The sequence below is a fragment of the Ictidomys tridecemlineatus genome, chromosome 2 (genome assembly GCF_052094955.1).
Source record: "Ictidomys tridecemlineatus isolate mIctTri1 chromosome 2, mIctTri1.hap1, whole genome shotgun sequence".
Classification (NCBI taxonomy): Eukaryota; Metazoa; Chordata; class Mammalia; order Rodentia; family Sciuridae; genus Ictidomys; species Ictidomys tridecemlineatus.
In genome coordinates this window covers 189,249,653-189,269,527 of record NC_135478.1, presented here as the reverse complement: position 1 = coordinate 189,269,527, position 19,875 = coordinate 189,249,653, and the positions used below count along the sequence as shown (strand labels likewise).

The 19,875-nt window shown below is 34.8% G+C and overlaps 1 protein-coding gene across 1 annotated transcript in view; it reads left to right on the top strand.

Annotated features, from left to right (window-relative positions):
• The window catches only part of Tes (testin LIM domain protein), a 40,061-nt gene that overhangs the window by 17,600 nt on the left and 2,586 nt on the right, over window positions 1-19,875 (top strand). Inside the window, exons 2-6 of the mRNA XM_005332283.4 lie at window positions 3,719-3,804; window positions 13,275-13,527; window positions 14,412-14,747; window positions 15,599-15,814; window positions 16,189-16,347. Of these exons, the coding sequence (XP_005332340.1) occupies window positions 3,719-3,804; window positions 13,275-13,527; window positions 14,412-14,747; window positions 15,599-15,814; window positions 16,189-16,347 (1,050 nt within the window). The remainder of the gene's footprint in view (window positions 1-3,718; window positions 3,805-13,274; window positions 13,528-14,411; window positions 14,748-15,598; window positions 15,815-16,188; window positions 16,348-19,875) is intronic.

The following is a 19,875-nucleotide window of genomic DNA, read 5'->3' as shown; positions in this document are numbered from 1 at the left end:
GTATGTTTTCCTTCATCTGATACATATTTGGCTAAGGGATACTAGTAGAAGTCCAACTGTCTCAGTTGGGATGGGAGCAGAGCAGAACTTTTCCTCATCCTATACAAGTGTGTCTGCTACTGGGCAATGTAATTTATATTGGATTTAGCCTCTGCATTCTAGATTATAGTTCAGTCTGGAAGCATTTATATTCACTGAACAGGGAAATAGTAGAGTGGGAATCTCAAATCGTTTTTACTGGAGTGGTATTGTGCTTTTTATTTTTAATCCTAACAGGTTGATAAAGAGAATTTGCATACCCAAGTTTTCTCCTGATATGACATAAAATTAGAGATCTTCAGTACTGGATGTCAGTGATGTTTAAGCTTTGCAGCTATGCACTATAAAATAATTTCTCTGATTAAAATTTTCCTTGGAAAATAAGTCTCTAACTAGTCTGAAACTCTGTAATTGCTTTAGCTACCAACAATGGTTTTGAAAACTAGGTGTTCTTGTTCTTGTATTTGTTTTTAATCAAGATTACTTCCAGGAGAAAAATATCATATTGCCCTGACCTCTTTCCATTCTTTTTTTATTCTCTTGATATCTGTGATATTTCCAAGGTCTTCTCACTCTTTGTGTCTGAGCACGTGGGGAGGATGAAAGTGTGTGGGTTTGCATTTTCTCCAGGCATTCACAAACCTTGCTGTAAAGAGCCTGTATGGACAATAAGTAGGCCCTCAAGCAGGGCTAAGTGAAAGAACCCTTTAGCAATGCTTTCTGAGCCACTTTCTCAAGTTACTGCTCTTTTTCAGGTCGGGGCTTCCCAGGCTCCCTACCCATTGCCTTGAGGGCCACTGGCCAAGGTAGGCCAGTGGAGCTTGGGAATGCCCCAGTTGCAGAATCGCATGGTTGTTCTCTAGGGCTTCCTCCCTACCAGTCTTCACCCATCTCTGGGGGTGGCTTTCCTCTGATAAACCTGGTAGCCTCAGACATAATACGGAAGGCATCAGGAGTTTTACTTTCTTCCTTGGAAAAAGGAAAATAAAACAAAACTTTCTGACTGCCATAGAGGCTGGTCCTTACACCTGTTGTGCTTCCCTCTTGTTGACTTCCACTATGACCTTTGAATGAGATATTCCCTTGCTGTCGAGTGTGCAGTATTCTCTTGGCTGCTAGATGCTGATCATCCTTTCAATCTTAATTCAAGCATCTTTTGTTCAAAAACTTTCTCCACTTCCCTAATTTACTCAAGCCACGCCATTATCAAGCTCTCAGACAGCTGTCTACTTTTAGAGCCAGACATTGAATTTTAGGTCAGGTTTACCTTTGACTAGCTGTGTAACCAGGAGCAAATCATCTCTTCTTTCTGGATTTTAGTTTCCTGATCTTTCACATGAGAGGGATGCCTTGACCTATCCAGAATAAGAATGTATAAGACATTTAGAATAGCAGGTATTCATGAAACGTCACCATAAACTGGTAACTATTATAAGAAGATAAAATGTGGGTAAAGAAAAAAAAAAACAGCTTGCTCCTTTGTAGGGTTGACTTCATCAGTCTGCAGTGAGTTACACTGAGACCTTATTGTAAAAGCTGTGGTGTCTAATGGAGGTTCTAGTTATATTAGCTGAACTTTTAAGTTGTATTCAGAAATAGAGGAGACATATTGTTCTAGTACATGTGCAGTGTATGTGAAAAAACCCAGTCTTATTCACACCAGGTGGCTCAGGTTGAAAGCAGGGGAATAATTTGTTTAGGTGATTTTATTTAGAGAAAAAGTAAGCTTAACTCTAGATATTTGTAAATCTCAGAATTTTACACCCACATATATAGTATTTTGTATATATAAATGTGTTATTGTGTGTGTGCAGGCATGTGCATGTGTGCACTCCTGTAAGCCTGTCATGAGATAAAATGTATTTCTTATTTTGGATCTCATATGAGAATTTAAAAGCCACTGATTTAAGCTAAGTTATGTGGTTGTGTGATTAATCTTAATTTTTATTTGGGATTAAGAATTTAGCAGGAACTGCAAAGAACACAGCATGAAATAAATGCATATTCCAGATGAATTCAGGATTATTAACTCTCCTATAATAGAAAACTAGAACAGGTTGAAAAAGAATACACACCCTTTTAGATTTGCTCTTCCTTTCATTTGTTACAGATATTTTAATGGAGAAAATTCTTAATTGTGTTCCCTTACAGAAGACCAAAAAACTCAAATAACTAGTTTCCCTTTGTTTTAACTCATGCATTTGGTATTATGAACTGTGGTTATCGATGACAAAGAAACAGTTTGATTTTGTTTAAGAAAAAAGGTTTAGGGCTGATAGTAGGTATACATATAATTTATAAAATTTTAATTCTTTTGAAAATTGGTAGTTTTGTAGACATGGTAATGGTACTTAGGTTTAGTTAATGCTGGACACTGGACTGATTCTTGTACTTCTGAGTATCTTATGGTCTCTGTAGAGACTGTGCTTGTGACTTAAAAATAACATGGGTTTCCTAAGCAGCTGGTGGACCCCACTGGTTTTGGATATGCCCATAGTTATAGGAAGGGGATATGGTCATTTTGTGCACATCAGGCACTTCAGCTTATCTTCCAAGGAACAAGTCACAAAGTGGTTTAGGTTGCATAGTGATAAACACAACCTGGTAAATTATGGGGAGGGGGGGTGTACATTGAGAAAGATCTAGTATTTATTGAACTTGAATTACCACTGCAGGTCACAAGCTAGTAACTATCACAATCATTGATGTGACATTTAAAATATGTGATAATCTGGTCATTGGTGACTTGCCGATTTGATGCTGCAAAGCCAGTTGATGTTTTTCACTCCAGATAGCTTGGTAGAAGTGCTTACATTGCCATTATGTGTGCCCTTCCTCTATCTGTACCCCCACCCCTTCTGCTTATTAGGCATGTGTCAGTAGGATACCAAGAATTCTTGGTATTGTTTAATTATAGCACAGAAAAAAATAATGGTTTGCTATAATAAAGGCAACAGTATTACCCCCTCCACCACCACTTTCTTTCTCCCCGGTGTGAGAGCACAGGCCTTGGAGTCAAACTCAAATCTCTTTTTGCCATTTGTTGACACTTTGATCTTAAGCAAGTTCTGTAACCTTTTGGGGCTTCAATTGCATCATCTCTAAAATGGAGGAAAATATTTCCTACTTCATTTCCATTTCATGAAGTTTTGCAATATTTTAATAAGATAAATAACAAGATATTCCTGTCCTTAAATAAATATTTGTTGTTATTATTATATTTGTCACAATATAAAATAACATTATTTTAGTTATGATTCCCAATATCTTTCGTACATTCCTTATTTCCTGCCAAATGTGTCATTTGGGGCCAGGCTTGCTTTCAAAGTTCTGCTCTCTGTGTATTCCCAGTACTTACTGTGTCCAGGCCATATAGTGACCAAAGACATAAATTTATGACTTTTTTTTGACTTTTATTATTTGTGATTTTTCATAGTTTTATTTTGATGCCTTTCTTTTCATGATAAAAAGCAATAGAATATAAAGTATGTTATGTATGTACTTGGAGTTGCCATTTACATACTTGGGTGTCATCATTGGCTAAACAAAGTGATATTCATACAAGATTTGTTTGAAAGTTATATCAGCAGAAATGGTAAGTGGATTAAAAATATAATGTATTGAATTCTTTAGATTTTTGGAAACATAATAATAGTTCCATGTTTTTCTTCTTTAATAGATGGGCTTAGGTCATGAGCAAGGATTTGGAGCTCCCTGTTTAAAATGCAAAGAAAAATGTGAAGGATTTGAACTGCACTTCTGGAGGTAATGTTTTGAAACTACAACATTAGTAACATACACTCTTAAGCAGAACTTTCACAGATAGTTCAAGCCTCTTACATATTTTCAGGCAGTTGCTAAGATGCAGATCTGTTATTTTCTAAGGCAATCAAAAATATAGCTGTTATGTCTTCATTTCAGTAAGTTTGATTAAGTGAATTGAACCATAATGACTCTCCTTAAAATTGTTTATTTACTATCTTTCAGATTTTCTAAAATACTAAATATGCTTTTTCTGAATGGCAAAAAATTTGAACTGTTTCTCTAGGACTGTTTATTAATTTAATAATTATTCTTAATAGCTGCCAACTTCTCACATCTCATCTCTTTTTGAAATCAATGATAAAATATGAATGCTGAATTGTGATATACTAGTTGTCAGAAAAGAAGTTTAATTTTGGTATCTTCAAAATTTTCAGTAGCAGATTTATTTTTCAATCACTCCAATTTTTTTATTAAGAAATAAAACATTTTATTGCTAGTCTCTTGGTATAATAAAGATAAGGTTTAGTGGATCAAAAATGTGAATGTGAAATAAATTTTGTCTTGTTTTTTTTAAAAGTAGTTTTGTATATAAATCTAAACCAGTATTTGAAACATGTTCTTATGAAGAATATAAATGTTCTTAATAACTATCAAGACCATGATGGTGGTTCACATGTATGCTCAAAGTTAGGTTAGAATCAGCCTACTAGAAGGAAAAAAAAAAAAAAAGATCAGTTATACAATATTAGAATGTCAGCTGTCTTGTAACAATTAACGTCTTTTTGACAACCACTTCTGTAATACAAATTTCCTTAGAAATCTTGAGAATAAATAGTTTCATCAGCCATTATAGGTATGTACAATATAGGTTAAAAGAGAATATAACAGGATACAATCTGGGATGTTAGGTTCTTTAAAAGTTTCTAATAAGTCTTTTTTAAGAAATGAACACAATTGTTCTAAATAGTGAAGGCAACAGAAATCTCAGTCTTCCTGGAAATTATGATGTATGACAGTTTGTAAAAGTCTATACATGTTCCGTACAGATGAATTTTTTTTCCCCAAATATTTTCCATCTGTTGTTAGTTGAATCCATGGATACAGGCTCCACAGTTAGGATAGGACACAAAAGACTGACTGTATTTTAGCTCTTACTCTGTACACCACTTTCTCTTGTGCCTACTAGTTAACTTTGCAGAGGACTGTAGTGCCCTCTGCTGGGCATAAGTTTTACTTTATGACCTAAAAATAATTTTTCTAAGCTCAATTACTAGAAACTGCTAATGAAATTTTTAAAGCTCATTCTTGAGAGTAATCGCTTTTTCTCTCTAGCAGAAGTTTAGCTTATAGTGATTTTCATTTGGTCTGTATTATTTTGCTATTGCAAATCACTATAATCTGATATTTTTCAGTTTAAAAAATATATCAGTAAGGAGCAGATCTCTATGGCATGGATATTACATTTTTATTTTAGTTTTATCGCACAGACTTAATAATTAGGTATAGTTTGGGAATCTAAGAGCCATAAAACACTTGGTCCTTGGTCTCAGCCTCACTGGCAATGATGTAGTCTGTGCAGATGGTATCTCTTAGTAGTTCTATCTTCTTCCTGGCATGAGTCCAGGCACATTTCGCTGTTAGGATTCTTGATCATTCCCTGACTTTTTCACCATAACTGGAAGACCAAAGGATGATGCCTTTGACCTCCAGATGCAGCCATTTTTCAGTACAGTTATTGAAGTAAAATATTCTATACTAATCATCCAGAATATAATGAAGACTGAAGTTCTAGTCAAGGGACACAGAACTGCTATGGTTGAAGTGAACCTGGAGTTCCTGCCCATGTAGCCTCCACCTCCAACTTTATAGTAATACTTAATTTCCAGGATTCTCTGAGCTTCATATTTACAAAGTAAGAGTTAAATTAGCCTCTACCTCTTTATCAGTTGACCTTCCATATAACCACCAGGAAGGTGTATTGAAATGGGTACTATTATATACTTCTTCATACTTTAAGAACCCTCAGTTTCCACTGGACTTAATCCCTAAGGCAAAGTCTTTGCCCCTGATGGCAGACCTTAGCATCTCACCTCTGCTTGCTTTTCCAGCCTTTCTCACTTCCTTCCTCACTATGTGCTTCAACTACTTCATGCATGCTCTTCCCTGCAATTACTGTGCCTTATTGCATGTTTCCTTTGCTTAGGCAGAATCTTCCTCAAACCACCAGGAACCAAAAAATCACAGGTCAAGGACTACCTCTTGAAGAGTATCCCTTGCCCCATGTATTAGTCTGCTTGGGCTGCCATAACAAAATGGTGGCTTAAACCTGAATTTGTCTTTCCACAATTCTGGAGACTGGAAACTCCAAGATGAGGTGACACCATGGGTTCTGGTGAGGGTTCTTTTTCTGGGTATAGCTAGCCATCTTCCCACTGTGGCTCACATAGTGTTTCTCTCTCTCTGTGTGTGTATGGTAGGAAAAGATTTTTCTTTTGAATAAGGCCACCAGTTCAATTAGATTAGGACCCTATCTATATGACCTCATTAAACCTTGATTACCTCCTAAAGGCCCCAGTTCCAATTATAGTCACATTGGCATTTTGGACTTTAGCATATGAATCTGAAGAGGACACAATTAGGTCTGTTTCACCTCCTTTTCTTGCTTTCACATATTCCCAAGTTAGAGATCATTTTCCCTCCTAGCACATTGTAGGAAACCAGGAGATAAATACCCAGAGCTCACTCTTTTATCACTCTGATCTCTGCTTGCTGCCTCTTCTTACCCCATTGATAAGGGCACCTAGAGTACTCAAGGGTGGAGACTGGAGTGTTAAATGGAAGAGGTCAGTTCAGGGTGTGTCACCATAGTTGTAGAAGGCTGAAAATGAATTCTTAGACTGGTAAAAATTTAGAATGGTATTTGCTAGTCAAAACTCATTTATGAACTTAAAACCCAAGGAAGCTGAAGTGATTTGTTTTTGCCCATGAGTTATTAATAAGAAATATTTGCAAGCATTTCCTTTATAGCACTTGTAATAGTTTTCTATTGCTACATAAAAACATATATTAACTCAACATCCATATATTCTTTAATTTAGAAGTTTTGAGGAATAAAAAGAATGTTTAGCTGCATTCTCTGCCCTGGGTCTCAAAAGGCTGAAATCCTGGTGTTGGCCAGATTAGGCTTTTATCTTGAAGCTTGGAGGAAAAACCTACTTCCAAGTTCATTCCTGTTATTGGTAGGATTTGATTCTTTGTGTTTGGGGGATTGAGGTACAAATTTGCATCTATACATCACTCACATCCCTCCATCTTCAAAGCCAGCAGTGCTTAGAATCCTTTCTCTGAGGTACAGACCTCTAATATCTTTTACTTCCTCTGCTGTTGCCAGCTCAGAAAAGAAATATGCTTTCTCCAGGGTTTGAGTGATTTGATTAGGCACACCTGGATAATTCCAGTTCACCACATAAACATGGGAGTGATGCCAGGGGAAAAAGTCATAGAGACCACATAGAATTCTGCTTACCACAGCACTTTATGTACCTGATTGTACCTAATCCTCCTAATAACTCACCACAGCCATTGCTGATAGATGGCAGAGCTGAGTTTGAATCCAAAGCTTTGCAAAACCTTCCTATCACTGACTTTGCATGTGGCAGATTAGAAACTGGAATGCACTTTCCCTTTCATGACTACTGAACTTTGAACTACACCAGGCTGTCTTCTCTGAAGGGTTTTTGTAACATAGACATCCTTGTGGACAATGGGATCCTTTAACTGAAGCTCTCCCCTTCTTCAATATACAAGTGACTAGTGGACAGAGGAAAACAAAATGTTGAGAAAGCCTAATCCCTACCCATAAGAACTGCTCTCTGTTGGGTATGCTTCCAAGTAATATTTAGAATTAATTATTTATGAAATTTCTTACAGACTCAAAATTTCAAGGAATTTACCCAGTTATTTAATATTGAAGGTTTAATGGCAACCATAGATTACTTGTCATCAGAAGTATTAGAAGTATTGTTTTGCGTTACCTGTATTTAAACAGTTGCGTTTTACAAAATAAAGTAGTACTTAATTACATCAAACATCTGTTCAGAATTTCTAATTGGTTTAGAGCTGGCTGAAAACTAAAAATTCCCCACCATAAATGGATTAATACTTGTGTTGGATTCTATAACAGAGGTCCACACTCAAGTCCATATATGTATATCCCTGTTACAAAAGGGCAGCTTCCAGCCTTTTTAAATTACGGTTTGTAACAGTGCCACGGCCTTGCGTTTAAATCACTATGAGTGCTGGCAGCAAGTCAGAGCACTCTGGTTTCTGCTATTTGGCCTGGAAAAATAATAATTTTTATGAATAGTGGTACTAAAAAAAAAAAAACACATCTCTTTCTGGAGGCTAACAGATACCTGCTTGACTTCTTATAGCTTCAAGCTGTAAATCTCTATTTTTCTGGGGCAGTACTTTGGGTAGTTTGTTTGGTTCTCTCTCCCTCGGTTTTAACTCGAGAACTCTCAAGTTGTTACAGAAAGTTTTGAATATAGAGTTTTGGCTATTGAGCGTGTGTGCTTATTAGGCACTAAACATTTTCTACAAATAACTTGTAGAATAAAGAATCTCCTCCACCACACCTTAAAGCTTCCCCGTCTATCTATACAGCTTTTTGAAAATTAAAAAAGGGCTGTTTTGAAATAACTTACTTCTGAATCCCCTGTTCTACCTTGCGTTTCCTCACATACAAGATACTGTAGACTAAAGCCACACAAGAAAAAATAGAAATTTTTTAAACTAAATAAATGATAATAACAGATTTCCACAGTAGATAGTGCCTGGTCCTGAGTTTATAAGTTTCTTTCCCACTTAGTGGTTTGTAGGTGGCTCTTTTCATTGTGGAACTGGAACTTCAGTGTAGGGCAATGGAAGGATGTGATCATTCCAGCTGCTGCAGTGGGGATGGCTGAAAGGACCCTTCTGGCCCAAGTCAGATTCTTACCATTCCTGGTTCCACAGCTCACCATGTAGGAGTTGAGGGTACAAAAGAGGCTACACTGTAGTCTAGATTTAAAAATGTTAATAAATTTATTACAGATTTACCCTACTTAGAAAACCGATAATTGGGCCTGGTATGACTTTTTAGTGGTTTCTTTTGCTCCTCATCTCTGCTGCTGTTGGCTTGTTGTTTTAACCTGTTTTATTTGCTTAATAAAGATAGGTTGGGTTAATAAACGGGTGAGTAGGGAAACAATCTTCTTCAGAATGTCCTTCTAAGAATGGCCAAAATAAATAAAACAGTTGAAACAATGGATCTTGTGTCATTGATTAATATATCCCTTTATATTTTGCACTTTCACAGTAAATACTATTTATTTAGCCATGCTATAGCTTTTCGTAGTTCATGTTTTAGCAACCAGCAGACTGTGTTTTTTACTGTTTGTTTTTAAAATGATAAAACCTGACTCCCACCTAAGTCTATTATTCATCACATAGCCTTGATGTGGCTATCACTTTGCTAATTATTAGCATGCATGCCATAGAAGGATCTATTGGGAACTAAATTACTACCCCTAGCTCTTTTCCAAAAGCTCATAATTTTAAATTGATCCAAAAGCAATGTGATAGTTTTGTAAGTAATTCCATAATTTTTGTAAACTGAAGAACAAAAATAAAGACCATACTGTAGTAGGATAATATGCTCCTTTCCACTAGATGGGAGTATGAGATAACCAAATATAAGACTGTTTTATAGCTATACTAAGTATGATAGTTCTTCAACAAATTATTACCAAGTAAAGATTCCTGGCTATTATTGTGTGCACAGGGACAATAGTTTGGCTCTCCATGCTCCCACATCTGTTCATATCTACCCATCAACCTCACCATCTCTCCTTCTCCTTCTGTTTCTCCCCTTCTTTCCTCCTTCTCCTCTATTTGCAAGTCAGATCTAATATTTTCAGTTTTTGTACCGAAAAGAGTTCTAAGAAACTCCTTTTGTTCTAAGAAAACAAAAAAATATCATTATTTGATAATTTCTTATTTGGCAAAAAGATTTATTTAAGTTTTTAGTTGTTCATTTTTCCTGTTTCTGATATAGATAAATCCCATGACTTATATGAATTTCAAATCCAGAAAACCTGTTAACTCATTATGTCCCAAATTTTTGGTTCTGTTAAGATTTTAACAAACTTGACACAGATATATTAAAATAGATTCGAAACCATAATTTGAGGCTTATCTATTTTTTATGATCATCAAGAATAATTAGGAAACTAGAACAATGTAGTTCTTTTACATATATTAGCCATCCTAGAATAGGACATTGTGCAATATGATATCCTTTCACATATTGCACAGTATACAAAGAAATGATTTTCTTGCCCTATTCAAGAATTATTTTTGATACAAACAAAACCCTTCAAACAGGGTTACATTACATTTTTGACAATACATTGTTGTTTTTGCACAACATTGCTTATTTTGACATTGTTGTTTTTAACATTTGAAAATAATATGGTTTCTCTTGTCTAATCTGATATCATCTTGGACAGCAGCAGATTCAAGAGTGTTACACTTTCTTCCTCCTGATGATTTCTTGAATTGCATTGTTTTAGGGATGCTAAGCAGATGTCTCTTTTAAAATCCAACAAATTCATGAGATCTTTCTTCTCTTTGTTCACAGATTTATAAATAATCTATGCATTTGCAATACACACATTAATTACTTGAGTAAACAGAGGCCAATACCATTTTTTACCTCTATTAGAAGTAAAATATTTGGAAACCAACCAGTCATTTTGTTCCATACTACCATTAAAGTTGTTATACAGCTACCCACCACCTTTACTTGAGACACATTGACTCTACTGTGGGTGTGTTTTTTCCCATTGTTGAACTGTGCCAAGTGATTACAGGTAGTTCATCCTAACAATGACTATTATTTAACCATTTTACAATGAGAATTTAATTTGTATCCAAATCTGTAATCGTATGACCTTCTTACTTGTTTTTTCCATTAGAGGGTACTTGAATCTATTTTTAAACCTCATGATGCCTATAGTACAGAATCCAATATTTTGAATGTATACCAACAAGTCATAACCAGTAAATAGAGTGTTAGAAAAAACAGTGTGGTTAGGATTCTCTACCACTTCAAGTATATGTAGAACTTCACTTACTCCCAGGTGAAGGATCCTTGTTGGGCCTTTTTGAGCACTTTTTCCAAAATATAATATAAATCAGGCAACAGTGCAATGCACGCAAATTACTGTGAAGTATATATTGTCCCAGTGTCTTTATCTTGGAATAGTGATAATTTGAAATATAGTGCATTCTTGAAGATAAAATGAGAACCTTGTTCTTGAAAATGCTTTCATGAATTTATTTCTTATATTACATATCAGTTATGTATGTAATATTTGTTCAGTTGAACATTTACTAAAAGTAACTTTTCCAATAAAGTTAATACCATTTTCACAGTGAATTTAAACATATTTTCAAGTGCTCTAATCATTCACCTATTACTTTCTCAAAAGATCTTTTTAAACATAGTATTTATTTTACTGCAAGTGGTATATTCGCTCAATTTAAAATTTGTATAGGCATCTTGTCTGCAACACAGTGGGTTACACACTTTTAGTGCTAATGCATTACATTTATTTATAGTCAGTCAATATACCTGTGAATAACTTTTCCTTCTGTACTTTCTCTGTGGGATACAGGTGATCTGTTAAACTAAGATGCATATGTATTTTTCTCTGCTACCCAAATTTTCATTTTCTACCAGGGTTTTTTTAGACACCTGGATTTACATTTTCTATTATCTACTTGATATCTTCACCATCTCATAGGCATTTCAGACTTATAAATAATTTAGTTTTGAAGACTTTCCCCTCAACCTTCCCATCCTTTACCACAAGTCTTTTCCTCTTTTTATTATGTTCATAAACTAAATATTCCTCTACCAACTTATCTCAAAAATCTGTGCTTATTTTTTCAGAAACTATCACCACATCCAAATCAAGATGCAGAGTTTAAAGAGTTAAATACAAGAAGATCTAAAATATCTTTCTTTTCATTTCCGCTGTCAAATACCCTACTTCAAGTTATAACCCATCTTACTTCAACCAAAGCATTAGTCCATCTGACTGTAAATTCCATTCGTAAAATAGTTGCAGTATCATTGTTACTAAGAACCATGCAGTTCCAAACTGCATCCACAATTAACATGTTAACTGGTCTCCATTCTTCCAGATGTGTTCTAGCTCGACCATTTTCCATGCGCCAGGCTTTGCATTATTTAAAATTATAAATCTGGTGTTATTGTATCACCTAAAATCCTTCAGTGTCCCCTAATTGCTCTTATAATGAAGGGCAAATTCCTTGATGTGTCCTACAAGTCCCTCCATGATCTCATGCCTGCCTACCTCTCTATAATCTTGTTACTAACCAGTTTATTCATTGTAGTTGTACCAACCTTCTCTGGTTATGGGACCTAAGGGTTATTTTTTTTGTTTGTTCATTGTTGTTGTTTTTGGTTTTTTTTTGTTTTTTTCCTAATTCAGGACCATTGAAGATATTCCTCTTTTCTACCAGAATGTTGGGGGTGAGGACTTTTCTTTCTCATTTTTCCCCTTCCCAAATAAACACAACATCCGTAGTTCACACCTATGTTTTTACACATCCTTGATACCTATATGTCACTTTCTTAAGGAGGCCATTTCTAACCAACTTCAAATCAAAATTACTCTCTCAAGATAACATTCATTTATCTTTCCTGTCACAAATAGGAAAGATATCACTTATAGAAGTGTACGTATATGTATAAGAGATTTTTATTTTCTGTTTCCCCACCAGCAAGTTCTAGAGGGCAAAAACTGGACCCATTTTTTCACTGTGTACTAGTATCCCTTATGGAATTTAAAGAAAGAAGAAAAAAGAAATATGGAAGGAAAAATGATAGGAAAGGAATGGAAAGGAAAAGAAATTGGAAATTGTACAGGAAAAGAAATGAGAAAGCCTATAAACCTGAATGTAGGATTATAGTCTTTCCTAAAAAAAGTTATCAATCTCCCTTCCTCTCATTTAAAAACAACACAACAACTTTGAAATATTAACATACAATATTATTTGAAATATTTTGTTGGGTAGTTTTGGTTTGGTTTATTTATTTATTTATTTTGGTAAGGGTACACTGATGGGTTTACCCTCAGACCTGCCTCCTTGAGCATGCACTTTTTAGTCATAATCTCACTTATTGAAGTTTATAAAGCTATCATAGGTTTTTCATGTTTCCTTCTTGCTTAAATTTATGGATACACATCTCTCCCCTGCAAAAAAGGGACTTGCCTTTACATTCCATTATATTGCATGTATTTAAAAATATTTTATGAACTATAAATGTATGTGGATACTTGATTATTATTGACTTGTTGTAGTTAAACACTTCCTACTTGTTTCTTAAATTATAGAAAAATATGCCGTAATTGCAAGTGTGGCCAAGAAGAGCATGATGTCCTCTTGAGCAATGAAGAGGACCGAAAAGTGGGAAAACTTTTTGAAGACACCAAGTACACCACCCTGATTGCAAAGCTAAAATCAGATGGAATTCCCATGTATAAACGCAATGTTATGATATTGACCAATCCAGTTGCTGCCAAGAAGAATGTCTCCATCAATACTGTTACCTATGAGTGGGCTCCTCCTGTCCAGAATCAAGCGTTGGTAAATAATAGGGGCATGAGGAGACCCTTTATCCAAGTTCTTGGGCTTTTTATTTAGAATAATTTCTTTACTGACCTAATTCACCTCACCTACCCCCCATATCTATTAATTCTCTGTAGCTTCTATTACTTTCACTTCTGGCCCCTATTAGAATCTTTTTGAAAGTAAGACTAAATCCCTTGTGCAATTTCTTTGACTACCTAAATACATTTACCACTTTAAAGAGTGGTCTAACAATCCTAATAATTAATGAAATCACATGTTTTGTTATCTAGTAACTTCTCTACTCAAGTAACTTAAGAGGATTTCTCGTAAGATGATAAAGGATGTCTAAAGAATGGAATTACTTACATCATTAGAACTGAACAAAAAATATTCAACATTTTATTTCTTTTACTATGTAAGGCCAAAAATTGTGAATTTGTGTTAGGCTCCTTCCACAATTATGACAACTAGGTGAAGCATTTGGAAGTCTTTTAGAAAGGTTACTTATATCATTAAAGTAGATATCATGATAAGATCACATTTTATATGATAAAATGTTGCTGACCATTAAACCATTCTGACCAAGTTTTTCTAAAGTTTGTGGTTTTTCCCCAATTATATTTAGCACAAGTAAACAATAGTAATCCAAATCTTTTTTACAAACTGAAAAAAATTAATTTCATGGAGAAAAATATATTTATTACACAACTAAATCATTTATTTACCATACCATTTTTAATGTGTTAGTATCTCAAGGTACTTGTAGTATGATGATGAACTGCTACCCATATATAAAACCCACTGTTTCTTAATTAACTTGTTTCTGATATGTATTATAGAAGATTATACTGCCTAGTTACCAGGACTTATCCCTGTTAATGTTGGTCCCTGTCATTCAGGCCAGACAGTACATGCAGATGCTGCCTAAGGATAAGCAGCCAGTGGCAGGCTCAGAGGGGGCACAGTACCGGAAAAAGCAGCTGGCAAAGCAGCTCCCTGCACATGACCAGGACCCTTCCAAGTGCCATGAGTTATCTCCCAAAGAGGTGAAGGAGATGGAACAGTTTGTGAAGAAATACAAGAACGAGGCTCTGGGAGTAGGAGATGTCAAACTTCCCTATGAGATGGACACTCAAGGACCTGACAAAATGTACATTCCTGGTGGGGACAGAAATACCCCAATAACAGTGGGCACCATGGAGAATAAATCTGCAGAGCACAAAAAAAACCAATATGTAAGTAGAATGGTCACATTGATGGTCTGATTAGTATATTTTATAGATCTTTTCCCTTTCTTAGAACTTTTTTTGATGGGCCTTTCCTCTTTTTCCAAAAAAAAGAGGTAAATGATAAATGGAAATTTGAGTTAGACTTATTTTAGAGAGACATTCTGTTTGTGTCTAAAGCCAAGTTTTCTGATTATCTGTTGCTAAGGATATCGTGAATATTATGTACCCACAATACTTGGCATTAGCATCCTGCTTGAAAACAACATGCTAAAACAGAACTGTGAAATTGTTATTTGCTTATCTCTTCTCATAAGTAAGAATAATACATGCTTAGATTAATTCAGTTTTGCTGTGAAAACATGCCTAAAACTCGTTATTAAATTTATGTGGCAATGTCAGCCAGTATTTTTATTTTAAGTTGCTTCCAGAGAGGAAGTCTTTGTCTAATGACTCAAAAGTAGAAGACAATTATGACATAAATGAGTAAAGCCTTAGAACTAAACTTAATGGAACATCTTTTTCATAGATCCAGTTAACACACCAACTAATAAGCTTCAGTTCTGAAAAAAAAAATACTAATAAGCTCTTAATGTAATCATTTTTGAGAGAATTCATGTAAATTGAGGTGGAAATTACTATTAGATTTTTGCCATAAGTGACTTCAAAAGACAGAGCTTTGAATAGCCTAAATTAAGAGATTTCATTTTACAGAAATATTAATACGTTATCTGAAGGGACAAATTAATAATTTCAGTAGAAATTATTTCTCTTGAAATTATTGTTCTGTTTTCTTGCTGGCACGGATTAGGAAACTATGTCTATTGATGACCAGATTGTTTTTGATGCTTTCCTTTTAGTCCTGCTTTTGCTGCAAACTGAGTATGAAGGAAGGTGACCCAGCCATCTATGCTGAAAGAGCTGGCTATGATAAACTATGGCACCCAGCTTGTTTTGTCTGCAGTACCTGCTCTGAACTCCTGGTTGACATGATATATTTCTGGAAGAATGGGAAGCTGTACTGTGGCAGACATTACTGTGACAGCGAGAAACCACGATGTGCTGGCTGTGATGAGGTTTGTTTCATGGGGCAGCCTGCATGCAGGCTCCTTCCTTTCCCCTATATGGCTGTTTTACTAGAAGACAGCAGAAATTAACCAAATACTGATTGCTTCATACCTTCAAAGAAGTTTAATGAAAGAAACTTTTGACTTTATGCATTCTAGGTGTCTGTCTTAATTGTGTTTACTGATGAAAGACTGTTCAGAAACAAAATATTGATTTGAATTATGTAAACACAAGTTATCATTTTTAAACTTTAAGCCCCAAGAAAATATTTGATCTGCTTGTAAATCTAAATGCCTTATTGTTTAAAGAACCTAGCTTTGTTTGTTATCTGTAGCACAAAGAAAAATGCTTGATTTATCTTATTTTTTAATCTTCTTCCCAGCTTATATTCAGCAATGAGTACACCCAGGCCGAAAACCAAAACTGGCATCTGAAACACTTCTGCTGCTTTGACTGTGACAACATCCTAGCGGGGGAAATATATGTAATGGTCAATGACAAGCCTGTATGCAAGCCCTGCTATGTGAAGAATCATGCTGTGGTGAGAAGCCTTTTAGGGATATGGTTGCCTCAGCCTGCTTTAGAACCTGAGTGATGCCTCTCTTGAAACTTTTCACTAATGTCAGGCAGATAGCACTTCTCTTACAAAGAAACCATGTGGTTCCCATTACAGGGTGTTAACATCCAAGCAGTTCAAAAACAGTACATGCACTGACTACAGACCATCTCAAAATAGTTTGTTCTACCTGTGTGTTTACAGTGTAGATTATAAGTGCTGCTTGATAATAAAACCATCATGGAAAAAATAAAATCCTTAATGGAATAAGATTGATTTATTCTCATAGGTTCAGGTTAGATTACATTTAAATAATGTTTCTGGCAACTGTTCATAACTTTAGCCTCCAAACTTGTGTGATTTCTAGTGTGTTATTGGGCCACCCACTAGGACTTTTGTTTTTGCTACCTGGAAGTTGTACAGTACCTGTTTTGTTTGTTTGGTTTTCTTTTTGTTTTTAACCCTCATTGAATTGATTCAGTATAGCAAAATTTGACCTGCATATTTAGATTTCTGTGGACCAAACATTCAGTTAGTGTGGGAGTATAATTTTTCTTGCATATACTCTGCTTTCACAGAACTGCTATTGTGTAATGGCCAAGAGATTGGTAACATAGATAATGGGTAAAAATTTGACCATATATGGTAGGGCATTTAGGCCAGGAGTATCAGAAGGATAGGCTTGTATTTGTTTATATGTAGGAGAATGTAATAGTTAAATATTCCTGTAAGCCATCAAGCATGGGAGACTCCTGGCTAAGGAATAAAATTACATCTTTATATAGTTCTTAAGAGTATGGTGCTATTTTTTTTTTTCAAAAAAAGATAGCAGTTTTGATGTCACTGCCAATTTTCAGCCGATTTTAACCCACTGCCCCAGATAGTCATTCATTTTCTCTGGACTCTGCCTCAGCAGTGTGTATCTTAGCTCATTGCAGGTACAGCTATTCCATTTTAGATGTTAGTTTTTTGTCACTTTGATTATCATAGTGTTCTCAAATATGCCCCCCACTTCTGTTATTCATCTTGCTCCAAAGCCATCTTCTATAATTATGGGAAACAATCTTCCTAAAATGCAAATGTGATCACTAAGATTTTGTATAATAGATCTGGCCTTTTCCTGACTATCCTGTCACTTTTTACTAGCAATAACAACCTAGATTGTATCTTTCCACATTATTATTTGCTTTCTTTAGTTTATACATTGTTCTTTGTCTGTTGCTCACTCTTACTAGTTTGTCTGGTACATCCTCCTGCTCCTTGTTTTACCTGACTGTGCCTAGACATTTCTCCAGAATCAGTTGAGGATTTACTTGTTTTCAGAAGTAAAAACTTCTGAAAAGTTTCTGACTGCCTGCTCCCAGCAACCACCCCTTTCTCTCTAGCAAGATTCCATGTTCCTCTAGAGGGGAGGGTATATGTGGTTGTTAATATTGCTCCCCTGTCTCCTCTACTAGACTGTAAGTAGCTCAAGAATTTGCTCTTTTATTTACACATTATCAGTGTCTACACTTGGGAACTGTTTGAGTAACTGACTTCTTTTCTTATTTCTCATTTACTTTGGGATCACCATGGACCTTCCTTTTACCTGGCAACAAGAGGTTAAATCACTATGGAGCTTAATATATTACTTAGCTAAAACATCTACAAATATTCTTGCAACTGTTTCTCTGTGGGAGAGATCATAATATGTATTTTTTTTTTTTTTGGTAGGATGTGTAACATTGTTCTCAAGATTAGAACATAAACTCTCTGAGAGCTTCTTCTGTTCTATTCCAAATACTAGAACAATATAGTGGGTGCTCAATAAATAAGAGCTGAATAAATGTTTCAACAGAGCAAAGTTCTTTAGGCAGCTGTTTCAAGCTCCTGTCCATTACATTGTGTCTAACCAATGGAAGGAAAACACTACAGATATAATTTTTTTTAAAAACAAAAGTACTTTCAAATTATTTAATTTTATAACAGGCATCATTTCTTTTAAAAGGTTTACTTTCTCAATTTTCCTGATATTTGCACTGCAAATACAGACATAAAACCAGAGAAGGGGGATTGAAGGAAATAAAAACCCTACAATATGAGAGGGTTAAAAATACAGCCAATTCAATGCATCATTGCATTGAATGGGTGCATCATTTCTCTGAAAGCTTATACAGCACCCAGGCCCTTGGTGTCTAGTGAATTTGAGTGTTTTGAAGAAGTAGGGTTCTACAAATTTTCTCTGGAATTATACTTAAGACTTTGGTGTGAATGGTGATCAAATAAAATTAGTAAAACTAAATTTATAAAATCACAAACCCTAAATTCTTTACACCATTTCTGTATTTATTTGTTTTTTAACCTAAATAATTTCCTTGATTACATATGCAATTAAATAGTGATTATATCTTTTTTCTGCAAAATGAAAATGTGTGTTTTACTTCATCATAAATAGGTCCACAAATAGTACTACTCAACTGAGGAAAAAGTAGCAAGCAATTAAAACATTGTATGAAATAAACTTGTATGAACAAGTTTAAAAATATTGAATGATTAATATGAAATAAAGAAACTGTAAGACCACATTCTGAATGAATTATAAGCCTATAAAATTAAATATACACAAAAGCACTTATTCACATGATACAGCTACAAATTAGGAATGTGCTTGTAATTATAGTGTTGATCTGTAGTATTCAGGAATAATGTATCCATCAACCAAAGAAAGGATCTCCCTTGTTTTCCAGGGAAGACTGAGTTGATATAATTTGTAGATTAGAGAACTCTAATCTCTGGAATTAGAAGCAATGTAAACCTGGAAAATATATTGCACGTCTTCAATGAATGTGTAATAGGCCTCCTTTCCCTGCCTAAACCAGTGTATCCATTAAGCAGCAGCCACATTTTAAGTCTTTTAAACTAAGGAGGTTCACACTAAATGACCCTCCTCAACTCGATCATTCCTACCCCTCATCACTCAGTAGTTCCTTAAGAGACCAGGTCACTGTCATACTGGAAAGTCTTATTGGCTTCTTGTAAAATATTTGAAACAAAGATTTTGTATTTCCACATTTATTGAAAAGAGGTAAACAAACCAAATGGACTGTCTAGTGCTTTAAAGATGTCAGTGGATTAGTTTTTATTTTTTTCACATACATGTTCAATTAAGAAAATAATGTGTTTGATGCATGTATGTGTATGTGTACATCTTATATATTTGAGTATAACATAATATTGAATAATATAGGGGATATAAGTATTAATACAGTATAGTTACTCTAATATAGTATTAGATTTGCACATACTATGACTGATCTTATGACAGAATAGAAGCCAGTTAACTACAAGTTATATTTTTAGTGCAAACTCATTATTCTCAAACACTGCCAGTATTTTTAATTGAGTCCTTAATTACTTTGAACATGATTTTAATTTACTGTTATCTAGAAACTAGTGGTGTTAATAATCTTCTGTGTGATCAGTAAGATTGGTAAAATTACCACCTCAAAGCTTTAATGCACAAGAAAAAATCAT